The 20988-nt window shown below is 37.3% G+C and overlaps 1 protein-coding gene across 2 annotated transcripts in view; it reads right to left on the bottom strand.

Moving 5' to 3' along the window:
• LOC127638602 (voltage-dependent L-type calcium channel subunit beta-2-like) overlaps positions 1-19478 on the bottom strand; it is a 64863-nt gene extending 45385 nt beyond the window's left edge. The window contains exon 1 of one of the 2 annotated variants that reach the window (XM_052120225.1): positions 19250-19478. In XM_052120225.1, coding sequence (XP_051976185.1) covers positions 19250-19303 — 54 coding nt within the window. In that variant the 5' untranslated portion in view covers positions 19304-19478. Of the gene's footprint in view, positions 1-1512; positions 1623-19249 lie in introns of those variants that run through there. The other variant, XM_052120301.1, reaches the window with a different exon arrangement.
• Positions 19479-20988: the final 1510 nt, after the last annotated feature.

The raw sequence follows: 20988 nt of genomic DNA, 5'->3' as shown, positions 1-20988 counted from the left end.
ATCGACTGGCTTGCTATAGCTAGTAAACAGTGTTTCAACAAATATTCAGTAGACTATCAATAGCCTGTATAACAGCAGCAAAATAACAGCTTATCAACTGGCTTGCTATAGCTAGTAAACAGTGTTTCATCAAATATTCAGTAGACTATCTATAGCCTGTAAAACAGCAGCAAAATAACAGCTTATCGACTGGCATGCTATAGCTTGTAAATAGTGTTTCAACAAACATTCAGTAGACTATATCTATATAGACTATAAACATATGTTTGTTGAAACACTGTTTACTAGCTATAGCAAGTCAGTCGATAAGCTGTTATTTTGCTGCTGTTATACAGGCTACTGATAGTCTACTGAATGTTTGTTGAAACAATGTTTACTTGCTATAACAAGTCAGTTAATGTCAGTTAAATATCTACTTGGGAACATCAAAATAAAGTGTAACCCTCAACACTCCAATTACAAAAATCGATATGATGGAGCAGACAATACATTCACAATTTACACAGATGCCAATTAAAGATACACGCCATATAACACAAGACGTCCTGCCCAACATCTTTTCTTTAAAATTATTTAAAATCTGCAAGTATAATAGATATTTAGATGTTAGATAACATTACTAGTAACTATGTTCTACACTAGTAACTAGTTAACATCCACATACAGTATACATAATATCATGCTAGGATCAATGACAGGCCTTCAATCAAGCACACTGCAGATATTGAACAACCTAATTTTAAAACTGATATGATAACTATTTTATAACCAAATTAAGCATGTAAAAAGTAAAACAAGAACAAACTATTTGCCAGTGAGATCAGATTCCCTGAAAACAAGTCTTAAAATCTAAGTAAATGTATCTTGTTTAGATATTTTTACTGGAAAACAAGACAAAAATACTGATAAAGAAATGTATTTGTACCGTATCAACAGAATCAGGTCACTGAATTAAAATGTAGTATGCTTAAAATAATATATAAACTACATTTTCTAATATTTCTAAAAGTTGCCTGTTCTTGCCTGTAAAAGCCTATTGTATATTTGTAATACAGAAATGCTGATTGAAAGATTAGCATTACAGAAATTACACAAAAGTCTTCTGAGATTTTCTATGAAGAGTTTTATCATACCAAAACAAGTTGTATAGCTTAACAGAAAAAGACTAGATGTAGAAAAACGTAATAAATGCCAACATGTTCAAAACCTTAAGATTTCACTCTCTGCTCAATATATTAGTGTGCTATGGCCTGAGAAAGCTAGCATGCACACTAGTCTATTCCAGATGTTATCGCAGATGTTAACAACAAATTTGCACAGCTAATACAATCACGGGTTTCCAAGCATACATAAAAGACTCTTTTACACAACATACATCAAAGCAAGACTCTTTTGGGGGAGAAAAGTTAAGAAAACTTCAGGAAATCAGTTATTCCCACCCACAAAATCTCCAGAAAATTCCAGAAAGGAGCTGTAATCTTTCATGAAATGTAAAGTATATTCCGTACTCACCACATCAGACTCCTCGCTGGTAGAGTGGTACATGTCTATGAACGTGTGTCTGTGTTTATGTATATATGTGTGTGTGAGGGAGTGGTACTCCACCCAGTCACTCTATAAACAGTCCCAGAAGAGGGGGGTGCTTCCTTCCGTCCCGCTCTGGTGGGCTTGAGTTGTTTGGAGGAGCTTAACTACACCGATCAGCCACAACATTAAAACCACCTGCCTAGTATTTTGTAGGTCCCCATTGTGCTGTCAAAACAGCGCCAAACTGCAACTCAGAACAGCATTCAGAGATTATATTCTTCTCACCACAATTGTACAGAGTGGTTATCTGAGTTACTGTAGACTTTGTCAGTACGAACCAGTCTGGCCATTCTCTGTTTGCCTCTCCCATCAACAAGACATTCCCATCCACAGAACTGCCCCTCAGTGGATGTTTTTTTTGTTTTTGGCACCATTCGGAGTAAATTCTAGAGACTTTTGTGTGTAAAAATCCCAGAAATACTCAAACCAGTCCATCTTGCACCAACAATCATCCATGCGATTATCTAATCAGCCAATCGTGTGGCTGCAGTGTATAAAATCATGCAGATACGGGTCAGGAGCTTCAGTTAAGGTTCACATCAACCATCAGAATGGGTAAAAAAAAAAGGATGTTCGTGCCAGATGGGCTGGTTTGAGTATTTTTGTAACTGCTGATCTCCTGGCATTTTCATTGCTATTCTGAGATGTGGGTTGGCGCTGTTTTGGCGGCACGAGGGGGACCTACACAATATTACGCAGGTGGGTTTTATGTTATGGCTGATTCCCCTCTCCCCTCCCGAAGCAAGTTACTTTACCCAGAATTCTCTTCCCAAGCTAACCTACAGTGATTCACCTACAGACGTTTATACAAATACAAGCAGACATAGTGTCTGACAATAGTGTATAGTCAGCAAATCTTAAATAAAATTTCACATACTAAACTGAGGGTCACTATACTAAAAGCAGGATTTGTGCTGAAAGGCAAAATGAGCTTAAAACTAAGGAACAGAATGCAATGTACCAACAGTTATGTAAATGGTTACTGCAACAAACTTAATACGCAGTCTAGCTGTGTTTGCTCACAAAGGATGCCGCAGTGTGAGTTCCCCTTCTGTCACTCACTCAACGCTGTGTCGATCTTGAGAGCTCCGATCACCTCGGATCTTTGAGAAAAGGCCAATGAAAATTATAGAGTGGAATTTGCATGCCACTCCCCCGGACATACGGGTATAAAAGAGAACTGGAATGCAGGATTCATTCAGATATTTTCTTATTCAGATATTCACGCTGCCTCGTGTTGGGGCAGTGATCACAGCGTTTGTGGATGGCTCATGTTCTCATTGCGAGAATATGACCCTGCAACTTTGCAGTCGTGGCTTACCTTCTTCAAATGGGGGAAAGCCCCTCCAGCCAACCCCCACGCTGCGCCTTCTACCCACGGGTATGAGGCCGGCCCGGCTGGCACTGGAGGTGATTTGGGGAGTTTAATGGGTATGGTTTCGCTGGGTAATTCCCTACAGAAAATCCCGTTCCCCCCCGTGATGTGCTGAACTGTGTGCACGTGCATGGTGGCACTCTCAGATCAGTTCACATGCAATGTGAAATCAAAGTTATGCAGTTTCAAGCATTCGTACAATTCCAAATATTAGTAATCTAATAGTACATTTACAAACGTGGCACAGAAAAACAGAATCGTTTGGTCCTGTCTGGTTCCGAAATGAGACCAGCATGCCTCACGGCCAGCTTGACGTCTCTTAAGGAGCCCGCGAACTGGATGAGTCTTCGATTGCTGCATCGGAAAGCGCACTGGCAATGTCGGACGCTGAGCACTCCACTGGGGTGCCACCTTCGTGTCTGCCTGCCTAGTCTGAGGCCGATGCAGAGCTGACCACCATGCTTGCCCCCCACCGGTTCCTTTCTTCCAAAAGGTACATGACGAACTCACGAGTTCATGGCGGGCATCTTTTGCTGCCCGAAACAGACTTCTGGGTTCGTCTGCTCTCACTATCCTCGACGGTGGGGTGGCCAACGGGTACACACAGGTTCCTCAGGTGGATAAGGCAGTTGTGATGCACCTGTGCCCGCAGAACGCCGCCACGTGGTGGGATTGTCCAGTGCTCCCCTCCAGGGCGTGTAGGACTATGTCGTCTCTGGCGACCAAAGCCTATAGTGCTGCTGGACAGGCTGCCTCCGCCCTCCATACCGTGCCCCTTCTGCAAGTACACCAGGCCAAGGCACTAAAAGAACTGCATGTGTGTAGTCCTGATCCCGATGTGCTGCAGAAGCTGCACTCGGCAACCGATCTCGCCCTCCGGGCAACAAAGGTCATGGCCAGTGCACTCAGGCAGGCGATGTCCACGTTGGTGGTCCAGGAGCACCACCTGTGGCTGAATCTGGTCGAGATGAGGGACGCCGACAAAGCACGCTTTCTCAACGCTCCTATCTCCCAGATTGGACTTTTCGGCGACACTGTTGAGGACTTCGCCCAGCAGTCTAGGTGGACTTCTGTCTGCATAATTTACATCCATTGTCTTCAGTCAGTCATTTAAATGCTCCCAAACAGCCGATTTAAGTTGCTTTTTTGATGAATATGAGTCTGGTAGATTGAATTCCTCTGTTATATTTTGGAATTTGTGTGTTTAAGCTCCGGTTTCATGTGAATTGAAAGCACACGTGGCCACCGTCCGTAACTATAGTAACAGCTCCAGTACCCACACAGGCACAAGAGTTTTCATATATAGGCTTACAAAATCTTATAAATAACTCTTTTATATGATATATTTATACATTATGTATATTGTTTTTGCCACGTATAAATAAAGCATTTCTCGGTTTTAACCGTAGATTCTAAATTCTTGAGGTTAAATTAAACGTGACCTTTTTAATCACAGTTAATAGTGAAACCATATAATCACGACATCCCTATTGCTCTCTCTCTCTCTCTCTCACACACACACACACACACACATTAGGGATTTATTGACCCAGATTTGTACTACAGTATGTATTGATCTAAGCCTTGCAAATTTTGTTCTGGCTGACACACCAGATTAGATTCAAAAACACACACAGAACATAAAATGGTACCATAAAATTTGAGTAAGCCCAGCAAATGATTAGTTCCATAACAATGCAGTTAGTCCAGCAAGGATTAGTTCCAGAAAATGCAGTTAGTCCAGAAACAATTAGTTCCATAAAAATGCAGTTAGCCCAGCAATGATTAGTTCCATAAAAACGCTGTTAGTCCAGCAAGGATTAGTTCCATAAAAATGCAGTTAGCCCAGCAATGATTAGTTCCATAAAAATGCAGTTAGTCCAGCAAGGATTAGTTCCATAAAAATGCAGTTAGTCCAGCAACGATTAGTTCCATAAAAATGCAGTTAGTCCAGCAAGGAATTAGTTCCATAAAAATTCAGTTAGCCCAGCAATGATTAGTTCCATAAAAATGGAGTTAGTCCAGCAACGATTAGTTCCATAAAAATGCAGTTAGTCCAGCAACAATTAGTTCCATAACAATGGAGTTAGTCCAGCAACGATTAGTTCCATAAAAATGCAGTTAGTCCAGCAACGATTAGTTCCATAAAAATGGAGTTAGTCCAGCAATGATTAGTTCCATAAAAATGCTGTTAGCCCAGCAAGGATTAGTTCCATAAAAATGCTGTTAGCCCAGCAAGGATTAGTTCCATAAAAATCCAGTTAGTCCAGCAAGGATTAGTTCCATAAAAATGCAGATAGCCCAGCAATGATTAGTTCCATAAAAATGGAGTTAGTCCAGCAACAATTAGTTCCATAAAAATGGATTTAGTCCAGCAACAATTAGTTCCATAAAAATGGATTTAGTCCAGCAACAATTAGTTCCATAAAAATGGATTTAGTCCAGCAACGATTAGTTCCATAAAAATGCATTTAGTCCAGCAATGATTAGTTCCATAAAAATGCTGTTAGCCCAGCAATGATTAGTTCCATAAAAATTCAGTTAGCCCAGCAATGATTAGTTCCATAAAAATACGGTTAGTCCAGCAACGATTAGTTCCATAAATATGCAGTTAGTCCAGCAAGGATTAGTTCCATTAAAATGCTGTTAGTCCAGCAAATTATTAGTTCCATTAAAATGCTGTTAGTCTAGCAAAGATTAGTTCCATAAAAATGCAGTTAGTCCAGCAAGGATTAGTCTCATAAATATGCAGTTAGTCCAGCAAAGATTAGTTCCAGGAAAATGCAGTTAGTCCAGCAAGGATTAGTTCCTTAAAAATGCAGATAGCCCAGCAATGATTAGTTCCATAAAAATGGAGTTAGTCCAGCAACAATTAGTTCCATAAAAATGGATTTAGTCCAGCAACAATTAGTTCCATAAAAATGGATTTAGTCCAGCAAGGATTAGTTCCATAAAAATGCATTTAGTCCAGCAACAATTAGTTCCATAAAAATGGATTTAGTCCAGCAACAATTAGTTCCATAAAAATGGATTTAGTCCAGCAAGGATTAGTTCCATAAAAATGCATTTAGTCCAGCAATGATTAGTTCCATAAAAATTCAGTTAGCCCAGCAATGATTAATTCCATTAAAATGCTGTTAGTCCAGCAAGGATTAGTTCCATAAATATGCAGTTAGTCCAGCAAAGATTAGTTCCAGGAAAATGCAGTTAGTCTTGCAATGATGAGGCTATAGTTAGAGAAAAATGCAGTTCCAGTAAGGATTAGTTAAAAAAAAAAACAATGTAGTCAGTCCATACCGAGGGGTAACCTCCTTGTGGTCGCGATTAGTGGTTCTCGCTCTCAATGGGGCGTGTGGTTAGTTCTGCGTGGATCGTGGAAAGTAGCATGAGTCTCCACATGCTGTGAGTCTCCGCGGTGTCATGCACAGTGAGTTACATGATAAGATCTGCGAGGATTGGCGGTCTCAGAAGCGGAGGCAACTGAGTCTTGTCCTCCGCCACCCAGATTGAGGCGAGTAACCGCGCCACCACGAGGACCTACTAAGTAGTGGGAATTGGGCATTCCAAATTGGGGAGAAAAGTGGATACATTTTTTTATTTTTTTTTAAATGAATGCATTAGAAAGAGGAAGGCGGATTTTGATTAGTCTCCGACGTGTTCATGCTGTCAACAACTTTTCCGCATTGTGGGTGACATCAAAGGAATTCCATTCTGTATCAGCGTTAAAGCATAATAACTGCGGCATTAAAGGGACTGTTGTAGGAGTTGAAAAATTTTAATAATACAGATTTTTGGAACGTGAATTTGGATCATGAGGAAAAATATTGCAATACTATAACACATTGAACGCCCCCACGTTCTCTCAAACACCTTGTGAGTTTAGCACAGCTGCAAAATCATGATCATCAACTGAGAGAAAATGTACAGTTTTCCATTCTCACTTTCCACACTGAAATATACTCATAGTTGTTATAGGAGAAAATCTAATGCTGTTGAACTGACTAAACAGTAAAGAATTAAGTCTTTACCATGGCAACAAATGCAGATACAATGGATATGGACATACTGAACAAACAGATCTGATTTCATCCCTTGATAAAATGAAGTTTGTGAACAGTCAGTCGTAATGATCGGATTTGAATACCAAATTGGTTTTGTGCAGTGTGATCAATCCCTTAAATGCACACTACACTGAGTTTCTCACATGCTCAAGGGCAGAAAAATACCACACTTGTTCACATTACAGATGAAACAGAGCAGTTTCTTACCTTAATTTTCTTTGACATTCTCACTCTCCTACACTGGCAACAAAAGGATGGTTACTACTGCCAGTGCAACGCTCTAATCAATAATGCAGATCGCAGCATTCACAATGACTACATGTAGTTTCCAATTACAGTTACCTGGTTAAAGAAAGAGTCTGTTCAAACAGTTTTCACAAAAGAAGGTTTATGGCAGCTTTAGGTCATTTTTAAAGGAATAGCTTTCCATATTTAATACCGTCTTCACCAGGGTCCGAAATGAAAATCTGCCAAGTGTCAAATGTGGGTAAATTCTCTAATTGCCCAGTGAATTTCACAGTGACACTGTCTGTGTCAGCTAAAGAAAACAGGAATAAAACACTCAGACAGTGTTTTTCAGGACCGCAACACCGCTACTAAATGCACGGCGCGAGACAAAGCGCGACCGGTGTAGTCTGATTCCCAAACGTCCATGAAACAAGAGATTGATGGATGAGTGGATCGTGATTATGGCCGTCAATGCTCCAAAAGCACACAAGCATCATAAAAGCATTGGGCATTATGGGTTCTTTATTCCCACCCTTTTGGTTTTTGAATATAAGTGTCAATAAATTCTTTCAATGCCACAATATCATTGGTTGACTCACAGCACTGGAGTCCTGGTCACCACAGGTAAACTTGATATATATATATTTAAATATATTAAATACGTCACTGAAATATTTTAACCATTAGCAGTTTTAGCAGGAAAGTTTTCAGGGACAATAAATCCCATTGGCTCAGTTAAATGGGAGTGAGCATTTGCTTTTCTTTTGCTTCACTCGCAGTTTTTGAAAGTGAAATCATAGTGAATTTAAAGTTGATAGTTTATCGTAAATGAAAAAGTTGTTTGGGTTGGCCAAATTTGAAGTCATGACTTATATCACTGTTTTTCCCGCTATGGCTGTAACTGTTCGTGTAGGGGAGATCACATTTTCTCAGCTCATTCACGTCATAAAAATATATATATCGTAAATGGTATGGCGAAACTTTCCACAAGCTGTTACTATTTTAAGCATTTGTATGACTAATTGCGCAAAATTACTCCAGAGCTGTTAAATATGGAGCCCAGAGGAAGCATATAATGAGAAAACAATACAGGGCCAAGGAGTGAGCCCTGTGGAACGCCACAACTTAGATGATAATCAGAGGAAGAATGATGTCCAAGACGGACAGCAAACCTCCTATTTGTAAGGTATGAACGAAACCACTGCATCACTGTGCCCCGAAGGCCCTCAAATGACTCCAATCGAGAAAGAAGAATATTGCGATCGACCAAATCAAAGGCGGAGCTAAGATCTAACAGAGCCATAGATTTCCCAGAGTCAGGGGTTAGTAAGATGTCATTCGAAACTCTTAGGAGAGCAGATTCGGTACTGTGACGAGCTTTAAAACCCGATTGGAATATTTCATGAATCGAGTTATCAGACAAAAAAGACTGTAGTTGAAATAATACCACTTTCTCCAAGATTATAGAAACAAAAAGTTGGAGACAGGGTGAAGAGTGTCATATAAGATGTACAGTATGTATCTAACTAAATATGCAATATTTGACCACTGTTATGATTGAAATATTGTACATTAATGGAGCCATTTTCAGCATGTCAGGCTCAAGGCAAAGGGTGAATGTGTGTGTATTGTAAAGGAATTGAATACATGTGTTATCTGGTAAGTTTCTGAAGTACCTTTTTAAGAACATTCACTTGATATTGTCTTTGAAAATGATCAATAACACAAAGTAGAGCGTTATCACCCAGATCAGAACTTGAACGTTCAAGGCTTCAGAAAGGACAAATGTTATAAAGCACTATTAAAGGTTCAGTATGAAGACATCATAACTACTGTCCATATGACAAGTGCATTTTATTCCAAGCTTTCTGGGGACACGCAACAGATATGTGCTATATGGACTACTTTTATGGTATTTCTATAATGATTTTTTTTCTCTCTTTGGACCTTGACAGCAGAGGTCAATATGAAGTGTTCATAATGGAAAAGAGCAGCGTTAGGATTCTTGAAGAACATTTTGTGTTAAGACTCTACTGGGAGGAAAACACAATGAGGGACAACTTGAGAGCAGTAAATCATTTTGTGTATTTTCTTTTTGCTAGTTGGCTGATGTCATGTCATTTACAGACACATCGGTGATGAAAAGAAATTCAAATGATATTCATCTTTTCTTTGAGACAGCACAAAAAAGAAAGACACAATGACTGAAACAGGCAATTTGCTAGTAATGCAGACAGTGTTTGTCTTGTCCTTTGTGAACTTTAAAAATACATTTGCCTTTTAAAACCAAAGTTGATACAATTTTGGGCCTTTATTGTATTTCAAGCCTTTATTCAGAAGATTATTGCATTCAGAGCCTATATTCACAATATTAGAGGAACATTATATTTGTGACCTCAACACCCGTGACCCCCACCCAGAAAATGGCTTGCCCCCCCATAATCTTAAAGGAAAGGTTTCAGCACCAAATCGATAAAAAAAAGGGTTATCACAAACAGAAAATGAACCAAATTAACACAATTGTCTATTCTCATTATAATTTTGTCATTTATTGTAAATGGTCTGCACTTATTTATCACTTTTTTTAACCTCAGAGGTTACCAAAGCACTTTACACTGTGTCCCATTCACACACTCATTCACACTCACACACCAAATGGCGGCAGAGCTGCCATGCAAGGCGCTAACCTGCCATTGGGAGCATCTTGGGGTTCAGTGTCTTGCCCAAGGACACTTGGTCGACCCGCTCTACCACCTGAGCCACAGCCGCCCCATTATCAAAACAACAGTGGCTCTCCCCACAAAACAACACGTGAGAGATATTCAACAATGTGCGGCTTCTTCTCCAATATGGTAGGACGCGTTGTAGGGTATCGTAAATTAAATACACTGAAGAATAATTAATGAATCATAGTACACTTTAAGGCAATAGTGTAATAGGTGAATTGGGACGCAGCCTGAGCACTGCCTAAACAGCTGGGGGTTTGCTTACTGCCCCCTGCTGAAAACAGGTGCTACTTCAAGCTTAAATTTCTCCCATGATTACATGAATGTGTTAATTATTTTAAAGTGTTATTTTTTTTAATAATTAATCGCACTGAATTAATGCATTAAATATTAGGCGACAGCCCTAATAAATATCCTTAAAACAAGATAAACTTATTAGAGAAGCAAATGTGCACTAAATGTAATCTATCTTGCATCAAGTTATTTGTTCTGGTTTTATAGACATTCTTTCAGTGACTACACCGTATAAATAATGTCTTGCACTTTTAAATGCAACACCTCATCTCATGCCTGATTCTCTGAGCCAATGTTCTGTTCCCAACACTTTTTTGTACAAATGACAAACCAAATGTTGTGTCAAGCTTGCCAAAAACAGGACAAATTCACTGTTTAGTGTTTAGTATTTCATAACATACATTGCACAAACTGAGCAGCATATAACTTATCATTTACGGATATCAAAGTATTGCTAATGTCAGCTTTCTTCACAGTTTAATTATATTTATGCTTTTGATTATAACTATTTCCAACAGCTAAGACACTTTTCTCAAAACTATAAATGGGTAGTTGTTGTTACATTAAAGGTAAGAAAATAAAATAATAATCAGCTAAATGTAGTGAACACATTATTTTTGGTTCACGCCCCCCCTTATAACATAAAAACTTGAACTTCAAATTGTTTATCTTGGGTCAAATTTTTTGGGTATCCTTCCACAAGCTTCTCACAATAAGAACTGGTGTAACTGAGTCAGGTTTGTTGGCCTCCTTGCTCACACACGCTTTTTCAGTTCAGTTCATCGGATTGAGGTCACGGCTTTGTGACGGCCACTCCAATACCTTGACTTTGTCCTAAAGCCATTTTGCCACAACTTTGGAGGTGTGCTTGGGGTCATTGTCCATTTGGAAGACCCATTTGTGACCGAGCTTTAACTTCCTGTTTGATGTCTTGAGATGTTGCTTCAATATATCCACATAAGTGTCCTTCCCCATGATGTCATCTATTTAGTGAAGTGCACCAGTCCCTCCGGCAGCAAAGCACCCCCACAACATGATGCTGCACCCCCATGCTTCACAGTTGGGATGGTGTTCTTCGGCTTCACCCTTTTTCCTCCGAACATAACGATGGTCATTCTTCCTTGCTGAGCAGCCTTTCAGGTTATGTCGATATAGGTCTCGTTTTACTGTGGATATAGATACTTGTCTACCCGTTTCCTCCAGCATCTTCACAAGGTCCTTTGCTGTTGTTCTGGGATTGATTTGCACTTTTCGCACCAAATATGTTCATCTCTAGGAGTCAGAATGCGCCTCCTTCCGGAGCGGTATGATGCTGCATTGTCCCATAGTGTTTATATTTGAGTACTATTGTTTGTACAGATGAATGTGGCACCTTCATGCATTTGGAAATTGCTCCCAAGGATGAACCAGACATGAGGAGGTCCACAATGTTTTTTCTGAGGTCTTGGCTGATTTCTTTAGATTTTCCCATGATGTCAAGGAAAGAGGCACTGAGTTTGAAGGTTGGCCTTATAATACATCCACAGGTACACATCCAGTTGACTCCAATTAGCCAATCAGAAGCTAAATTAGGCTTGACATAATTTTCTGGAGTTTTCCAAGCTGCTTAAAGGCACAGTTAACTTAGTGTATGTAAACTTCTGACCCACTGGAACTGTGATATAGTCAATTAAAAGTGAAACAATCTGTCTGTAAACAATTGCTGGAAAAATTACTCGTGTCATGCAAGTAGATGTCCTAAACAACTTGCCAAAACTATAGTTTGTTAATATTGAATCTGTGGAGTGGTTAAAAAAAAAAAGAGTTTTAAAGATTTAAACCAAAGTGTGTGTAAACTTCTGACTTCAACTTTAATTGAAACAATAATCAAGTTTACAATTACAGGTGCCACGATTAACTTGTGAACAGTGTCAATTATTCCATTTGGGTGTACTCCCACTGCATCAAAATATTATATTTACAAAATATTTTGAGTTTGTTGTATACAAGATTGCAATGGCAGTCAGACATGTTTAAACTAGTGTAAAGGGCATATTAGAAATGCTCACTTTCTGTGTATAATTTATAAAAATTTAGAATAACAACTTTTTTTTATGCAATTAAAATAATTAAGCAATTCAGAGACACAGTTCTCATCAGCTGTCCTTATCGCGGCGCCTTTTTGTGGTCCGTTCTGCATAACATGGTGGCTCATTCAAGCTTAATCGCGGCACATTCACGTTTCGCGGCCGACCCACTGGCCTGCTCGGTTCTCCCTATGGCCAGTCTGCCCCTGATCGGCCCGGGAAAATGCCCGGTATGCCAGATTACCAGTCCAGCATACACAGATTGCACTGACATTTATGAGACAATCCATTGGCAATTGTATGCTACTGTAAAATACATAAATTACAGTTCAAACTTTGAGAGAAGTTTGTGAGTAGTCAAATTTCTATAACCCAAAGCCAACAAACCCTTTGTTTAATTTGCATCTGATGGGAGATCTCCAGAAATAAAGTGACCTCTTATCTAATGAAATATACTCTCCCCTGTAGATTTTCCCTCCATTTTCACATGTGCAAACTGACACGGTATATTGAATGAGTTCATCACTCTCATAGTGACTAATGTGTTGTGGTTACACGAGTCTCCAGCTAACTGCTGTTACTGTCCCTGCCGTACGTCACTCGGGTCAGACAGAACGCAATCACCCAGCCTCTGATGTCATTACCCAGAATTCTCTTTTCGTTTCTAGTCCCTTTGGGGATTGACAGGAATGCTATCATACTGACTGAGAGGCCCAGTCTCTCTCTCTCTGTGTTTTAGTTACTCACACTGTCTCTTTCAAAAGTTCAGTCTCTTGTAAGAATGGTTGATGCATAAGGTTGATTTTCTTATCAAGACTTCAGGTTTAAATTGATCGTGCATCCCGAAGTCGAAGCTGAAATGTCGGGGTGGCCACGCCTTTCGGTAGCTGCACCCAGATTGTGGAATGCTCTGCCCCTTTTTATTAGATCTGTTCCATCACTATCTGTTTTGAAATCTAAGCTAAAATCTCTAGTTTTAAAGATGTTTTATTGACAGTAAAATGACAGGTTGTGTAAGTTGTGCACTGTCCTCCTCTATTGAATAATGCTGGTTTCATGTCTCTGTCTCCTTCAACAAAAAATATATTTCAAAAGGTTTTACAGTATATTGGACATGCAGTTCACACACCAAGCTATCTTAACAAATAAATATAAAATTGCACTTCCTCCACGGTCCCTTATGGGGTTTTTCCACTGCACGGTATGGATCGACTCGGCTCGATTTTTTGGGGTTATCCACTATGGATAGTACCTGGTACTTTTTTTAGTACCACCTCGGTCGAGGTTCCAAGCGAGCCGAGCCTATACTAAATATGACGTCAAAACCCTGCAGATCACCGATTGGTCAGAAAGAATCTAAGCTAGATGGCAGGATAGCTTACCCTTGTGCGTCATCGAGCTAACACAGTGATGTCCTCGTCTGAGCTTTGGTGTATAATTTCCCAAACTCTCCTGTTTTTCTTTCTTTCAACCATCTAGATAGAGTACTGTTTAATGTAACAGTACAGGGACTTCAAAACTATTTTCAACTTAACACTGCGTTTAAGGTGGGGCCTGGGTAGCTCAGGGAGTATTGATGCTGACTACCACCCCTGGAGTACCACCCCCACACTCCCGACACGTGGGCAGAGACGGGGAATCCTCCGTTCAAGACTAATGAGTGCAGAGAATAAGCATACAGCAAACTTGAAGGCAACCACACTCCCGACACACAGTCAGAGATGGACAATCAAACAGATACATGACACAGAACCAACTAGCCAGAGATAGTGAGGTAGGTACTTCACATCAAACAACAATCTAGCAAAGAACTGAGAACACTAAGGGCTTAAGTAGGGAGTGAATCAGTGGAGAACCAGGTGCTGCAAGCACACTAATTAGTGGCATGATCAGCGCTCAATCAATGGGAACAATCAATGTTCCCATGGAAACACTGATCATGCATGCCAGCAGCACCTGCAAGTCATGAGGGAGAGAAAATAACAAAACACAGAGCGCAAACCGACAAACTCACCAGAGCCTTGACGAAAAATAACAACAATCATAGGTCTTTATTCAGTACTGTGGCTAAATTGGTTAGGAATAAAGCCTTCCATCACAGCACAATAGTAATGACTTTATGAATTTCTTTAATGACAAAATAGAAATCATCAGAAATATAATTGGAATTATGCAATCAACTCTCACAGCACCTCAGAAAATAGTGTCTCATAAACTTTCTCATGAGCAACTTCAATCCTTCGCTATCATAGGTCATGAAGAACAAACAAAACTTGACTTCCAAACAACATACATTAACACTACTCGACAATGGCAAACATGGGGGCTAAATACTTGGACTTGGGAGAACACATGGAAATGATAACCAATGAACACACAGAACTCTAAACAAGATAACGAGACGGCTAACAAGCTAATTAAACAATGAACCAATGGGGACAAGACACAAGAACATGGGAAACACATGACAAGATCACATGACAATGAAACAGGAACAAACATGGCATGGAACTATTTTACTAAAATAAAACACGTGAACAAAAACATAAAACAATGACAGCATAACAGTGAAAAAAATTAAGCAAAGCCAGATGATTATGATTTAAACATAATCCTGCATGTGAATTTTCACAGAGCATCTTGTGAAAGAGCTTCAGTGGAAGAAAATCTGTCCTTTTGTACATAATGATTTAAAACAGTTAATGTCACACATTTGCTTATTTTATTTCTGATCACGAAATTGTGTGGAATCTTAAATATTTCTTATATTATGTCAATGTAATAATGGCTTGCACCAACAGCGCGAGTCTCGTCACACTTTAATGGTGTTTAGCCTCCAGTTCAGCTGATGAAAACACACTACGTGATCATGAGGATGGATAACATCAAGATGTAGATTGCTGGCGTGCCAGTGATTACCCCTCTGTGCCATAAATTGCCGACACTGGGCTATTGTATTGATATTGGAAGTTCCATTCATCATGTTTTCCCCTTTTACCCGGTATACCATTTCACATCTGTGTTATCCTCTCATAGACCGTGACAACCCTAACAAGAATGTTAAAGTTTAACATATTGTACTCCTTGTGAGGTAATCATTCTTAACAGCCTACATCACACCTCAAACCTTACCTGTATGCTTCGTCTCTTGGGAATTATTTTTGGTAAGTGTGTAAAGTTTTTATACATTTATGCATTTGGCAGATGCTTTTATCCAAAGTGACTTACAGTGCACTTATTACAGGGACAATCCCCCCGGAGCAACCTGGAGTTAAGTGCCTTACTCAAGGACACAATGGTGGTGGCCGTGGGGATCGAACCGGCAACCTTCTGATTAACAGTTTAATGCTTTAGCCCACTACGCCACCACCACTCCACAGTTGGCAGTTGGCAGAGTTTGTATACATGCTCTAGTGTGCCAAATCAGAATCAAACAGAACCACAGTTGGTCTTAAGCCATTCCTGTGCTGAAGACACACAAAACACTGAGATGCTGAAGGAACTTTCTGCTCATGTACTTAAAACTCTGTGTAAAATAACTGTAGCTTGTCAAAGAAATGTCAAACATGGCTTTTGTCAATGTGGTGACTTAATGTAGAAGGTAACCAGAGCCTTTAGGGAAACAAATGAAACACTGCCATTTTGACCCTTATAATAATGCCAGCAGTTTCTTTCCAATGAAAGACAGACAAAGCCAAATAAAACAGACTTTTACTGTTCCTGGATTTGGAGCCATTTCTAGAATTCCCATGAAAGCAATTAGTCGTAACAATATTCATCGGTCTGTCTATCTGTCATCTTTGCCAACACAGTTCAGAGATAGAAAGACATGTAGGAGACATGAGTTTCAGAAGAGATTCTCATTCTCAACAATGTCTCAAACTGTCCTCAGATTCACTAAGAGAAGTCTGCAATCAAGAGACCGAGATCTCATGGGAACGTTTCCCAACAAGTTCTGTAAAAAGGCAGAAATAAAAGTAATCCATACGACGCCAGTGGTTTAATCCATGTCTTCAGAAGTGATATGAACGGTTTGGGTGAGTAACAAAACAATATTGAAGTCACATTCTTCTTGTTTTTATGTTTTTGTCGATTTGCATTCTTTTTGAATATCACCACCTACTGGCAGGGAGGAGAATATATAGAAAAAAGTGCATAAATATTGATCTGTGTCTTACCCACACCTATCATATCACTTCAGACGGCATGGATTTAACCACAGGAGTCTTTTGGATTACGTTTATGCTGCCTTTATGTGCTTTTTTGAACTTCAAAATTCTGGTCACCATTCACTTGCATTGTATGGACCAACAGAGCTGAAATATTCTTCTAAACATCTTAATTTGTGTTCAGCAGAAGAGAGAAAATCATACACATCTGTGATGCATGAATGTGAGTAAATGATGATGTAAATGATTTTCATTTTGGGGAGAATTGTTCCGTTAACAAATAGGCACAATTAAGATGTATAAGATGAATAATTTAAACAAATTATTCAAATCTGTCTGCACTTGCTCTTAACGTTTAATCTTGTTTTATTGTTGTATATGTGTGTGTTGTGTAATCTGTTTTATGTAGTTATGTATATTGTGTGTTGCTACCTTGGCCAGGGCTCACTTGTAAATGAGATATTTATCTCAATGTGATTATTTCCCTGGTTAAATAAAGGTTAAATAAAAAAATAAGAAGGCAATAGACTGTTCTGAACTGGGAATCTGACAGTTAAAGCTTGTATAAAGCAAGTACTGTATATATCTATTCCTAAAAAGGCAGAAGCATTCATACATAGTTTTGTCCTCAACAGAGGGTAATAGTGGATAACAGAAACAAAGACCAGATGCAACACAGCGTTCCTAAAGGAACTGTCTGCTTTATAACATGCACACTCTTTTGTACACACACGCCTCTACTTATTTGCAAATATAAACATATCTGTATGGATCTGTGGGGGCCTGGGTAGCTCAGCAAGTAAAGACGCTGACTACCACACCTGGAGACACAAGTTCAAATCCAGGGCGTGCTGAGTGACTCCAGTCAGGCTTCCGGAGAGAATAGTGTGAAGCCTCCACACATGCTACGTCTCCACGGTAACACGCTTAACAAGCCATGTTATAAGATGCGTGGATTGATGGTCTCAGACGTGGAGGCAACTGAGATTCGTCCTCAGCCAAAAAGTTATATTTTAGTTTGATTATATCTCTTCAGAAGACATGGATTAAACCACTGGAGTCGTATGGAGGACTTTATTCTGCCTTTATGTGCTTTTGGAGCTTCAACGTTCTGGTCACCATTCACTTGCATTGTATGGACCAACAGAGCTGAGATATTCTTCAAAAAAGAAAGTCAAATACATCTGGGATGGCATGAGGGTGAGTAAATGATGAGACCCCATCAGAAACCAGTTTAAAGGAATAGCTCATCCAAACATGACGGTTTTGTCACCATTTACTCATTTTGTTCCCAAACTTGAGTGACTTTCTTTCTTCTTGCATACACAAAAGGTTATTTTTTTAATATATATATATTTAGGCTGTCCAGTTAATGATGCATTGCGATTAATTTTACAAATAATAATGCATTAAAAAAGTAACGCAATTACTCGCAATGCCCCCATATAAGGAAGATTCCTGAGAAGTGCAAGCTTGTAGTACCACCTGTTTCCTCCAGGGGGCAGTAACTGAAACTTCAGCTGTGTGAGCAACACACAGTTTATACAGTGAAGAAACACTTCAGTAGCAACGACACAAACATGAGTTACATTCTTGCGTTCAAAACACTTGATGGAGCGCAAATCCGGTCTAAGGGATCTCGAGATGTGTTTAAAGATTGAGTATTAAACTATATTTAACTTGAAACAGTGAACTAAACATTGTATGTTTATGACGCAACACACCCGAGACTCTTCTGCCACAAGATTGTAATACATTTTACAATCTTAATTATCTTTTTAATTATTAATAATATTTTATAATATAATATAATCTTATATATATATATATATATATATATATATATATATATATATATATATATATATATATATATATATATAATTGTTTAAATATTTAAAGATAACTATGTATAATTATTGATATTAATATGTATAATCATTATATATTGAATTATTGTTATATGAGGGGCTTTCTCAGCAAATATTTGTATATGCGATTAAATGCGATTAATTAATCGGGACGCCATGTAATTAATTCGATTACATTTTGTTTTTTTTTTAAAGAATATCAAGGCCAGATGTTTTGAAACTGAATTGAGGATGGGGCTGTGAACATTAAAGTAGCATAACAAATAGCCCATGCGGCTCCTGCACTGTGTTGGTGCTTCAGAAGGGATGTGTCCAGAACTTATTTATATTATTTATTTATTTATTTTGCAGAACAAAAACATTTACAAATAAATACAAATGTAAATTATTATTAAAAAATAAAACAAAATAATATTGTCAGGGGAATAAAAATACAAATGTATTATTTAGAGAAAAGGCTTCAAATACTCTTTCTTTTCTTTATTTATTTCACTTATTTTAGAGCCTCAATATACTGCAAGAACTCAGTTTTATATTGGTGGATGTTAGGTTCATTATTTGCCCATTTCTGTTTGTGAATATGGTATTTTCAATATGTAATAAACAAACTGATGACACAACTCTCGTTCATTGACAATAAAAATATATATTTACCAAATATGGCGATTTAAGACGTTTGCTCACGAGACCAAATTTGATGTGCCATTTTTGTAGTCCATCCGACTTTTGTAGTCCATTTCGGAGCCTTGGTGGTAATGAATGGACCGCGTTTGTGATGCTTTATTGGTACTTTTTTTTGTAATTTGGGGGCTTGACAGACCCAGTCCCCATTCACAGTCACTATATAAATAAAAGAGTGATTAAACACTGACCTGTGCAGCAGCTGGATTCTCAGTAGTGTCCAGATGTTTCTCTGTTTTGTGCATGTTGGAGAATATTTCTCGCGCTTGATAGTCGGATTGCAGCCATATCAGTTCATATCAGTTCATCATGCAATTATTTTCAACAACAGAACCAAAGACAAACTTGTGTTTCAGCGGCTGTTTTGATGTTTGAAACAAAACTAAAAAGTATTAATAAGTGTTGACAAGTATATCCAACGACCCGAATAATGTGTACGTCACACATGTATATCCCCCTCCTCTCTCCACATTTCACTTCAGAAGCACTTTGTGACTCAGCGGTTCCTGTCCCGCCCACTGATCATTTTTACGTGGGAACAGAATCATATAATAAAACTGTAATAAAAATCATATAATATTTCATCATTTAAAATCAAAATAACTGTACTTTAATAATATAAAAATAGTATAGTTAATATAATTATTATTATAAATAATTAATTAATTAATATTAAACTATTATATTACATTTAATATAACCATTATAGTAATTATTCTTTTAAATTATATTATTATATTCAATAAAATATCTAATTCAATTTATTATAATAATTATAACAAATTATTTCATAATCACAGATCAATTCTTCAGTTATGCTTTCTTATTACTTATTTAAAAGTTTCTGTAAATAAAAATGTATTAAAATCATATTTTTTTCTATCATTCAAAATTAACTGGAATTTAATAATAATAATAATGAATAAAGTATTATAGTTAAAATAATTACAATTATTATTCTTACAAATAATAGTGATTAATAATAATAATAAAATATTATATTATATTTAATATGATCATTATATTTATTATTATTTTAAATTATATTATCATATTCAATAAAATATATTTAATTTATTATAATAATTATAACTTAAAATATTTCATAATCACAGATAAATTCTTCAGTTATGCTTTCTTATTAATTATTTAAGTTACTGTAAATAAAAATGTAAAAAAATATTATTTTTTTCTATCATCAAAAATGCCCTGCGATGGACTGGCGACCTGTCCAGGGTGTCCCCCGCCTTTCGCCCAATGTTAGCTGGGATAGGCTCCAGCCCCCTGCGACCCTGTACACAGGATAAGCGGTTGACGATGGATGGATGGATGGATCATCAAAAATGTACTTTAATAATAATAATAATTAATAAAGTATTATAGTCAATATAATTTAAATTATTATTCTTACAAATAATAATGATTATTAATAATAATAATTGAATATTATGTTATATTTAATATAATAATTATAGTAATTATTATTTTAAATTATATGATTATAATAAATGTGTAATTTAATATAATAATAAAAACTTAAAATATTTTATAATCACAGATCAATTCTTCAGTTATGCTTTTTTATCACTTATTTAAAAGTTTCTGTAAATAAAAATGTATTAAATTCATATTTATTTCTATCATTTAAAATTAACTGGAATTAATTATTAATATATAATAATAATAATAATAATAATTAATAAAGTATTCTAGTTAAAATAATTAAAATTATTATTCTTACAAATAATAATGATTAATAATAATAATTGAATGTTATATTACATTTAATATAATAATTATAGTAATTATATTTTAAATTATATGATCATATTAAATATATTTAATTTAATATAATAATAAAAACTTAAAATATTTCATAATCACAGATCAATTCTTACAATCACTTATTTAAAAGTGTTTAAAAGATACT

This window comes from Xyrauchen texanus, chromosome 1 (assembly GCF_025860055.1).
Source record: "Xyrauchen texanus isolate HMW12.3.18 chromosome 1, RBS_HiC_50CHRs, whole genome shotgun sequence".
In the NCBI taxonomy this organism is placed as follows: domain Eukaryota; kingdom Metazoa; phylum Chordata; class Actinopteri; order Cypriniformes; family Catostomidae; genus Xyrauchen; species Xyrauchen texanus.
The sequence above is the reverse complement of the archived record's forward strand: the minus strand, read 5'-3'. Positions and strand labels throughout refer to the sequence as shown.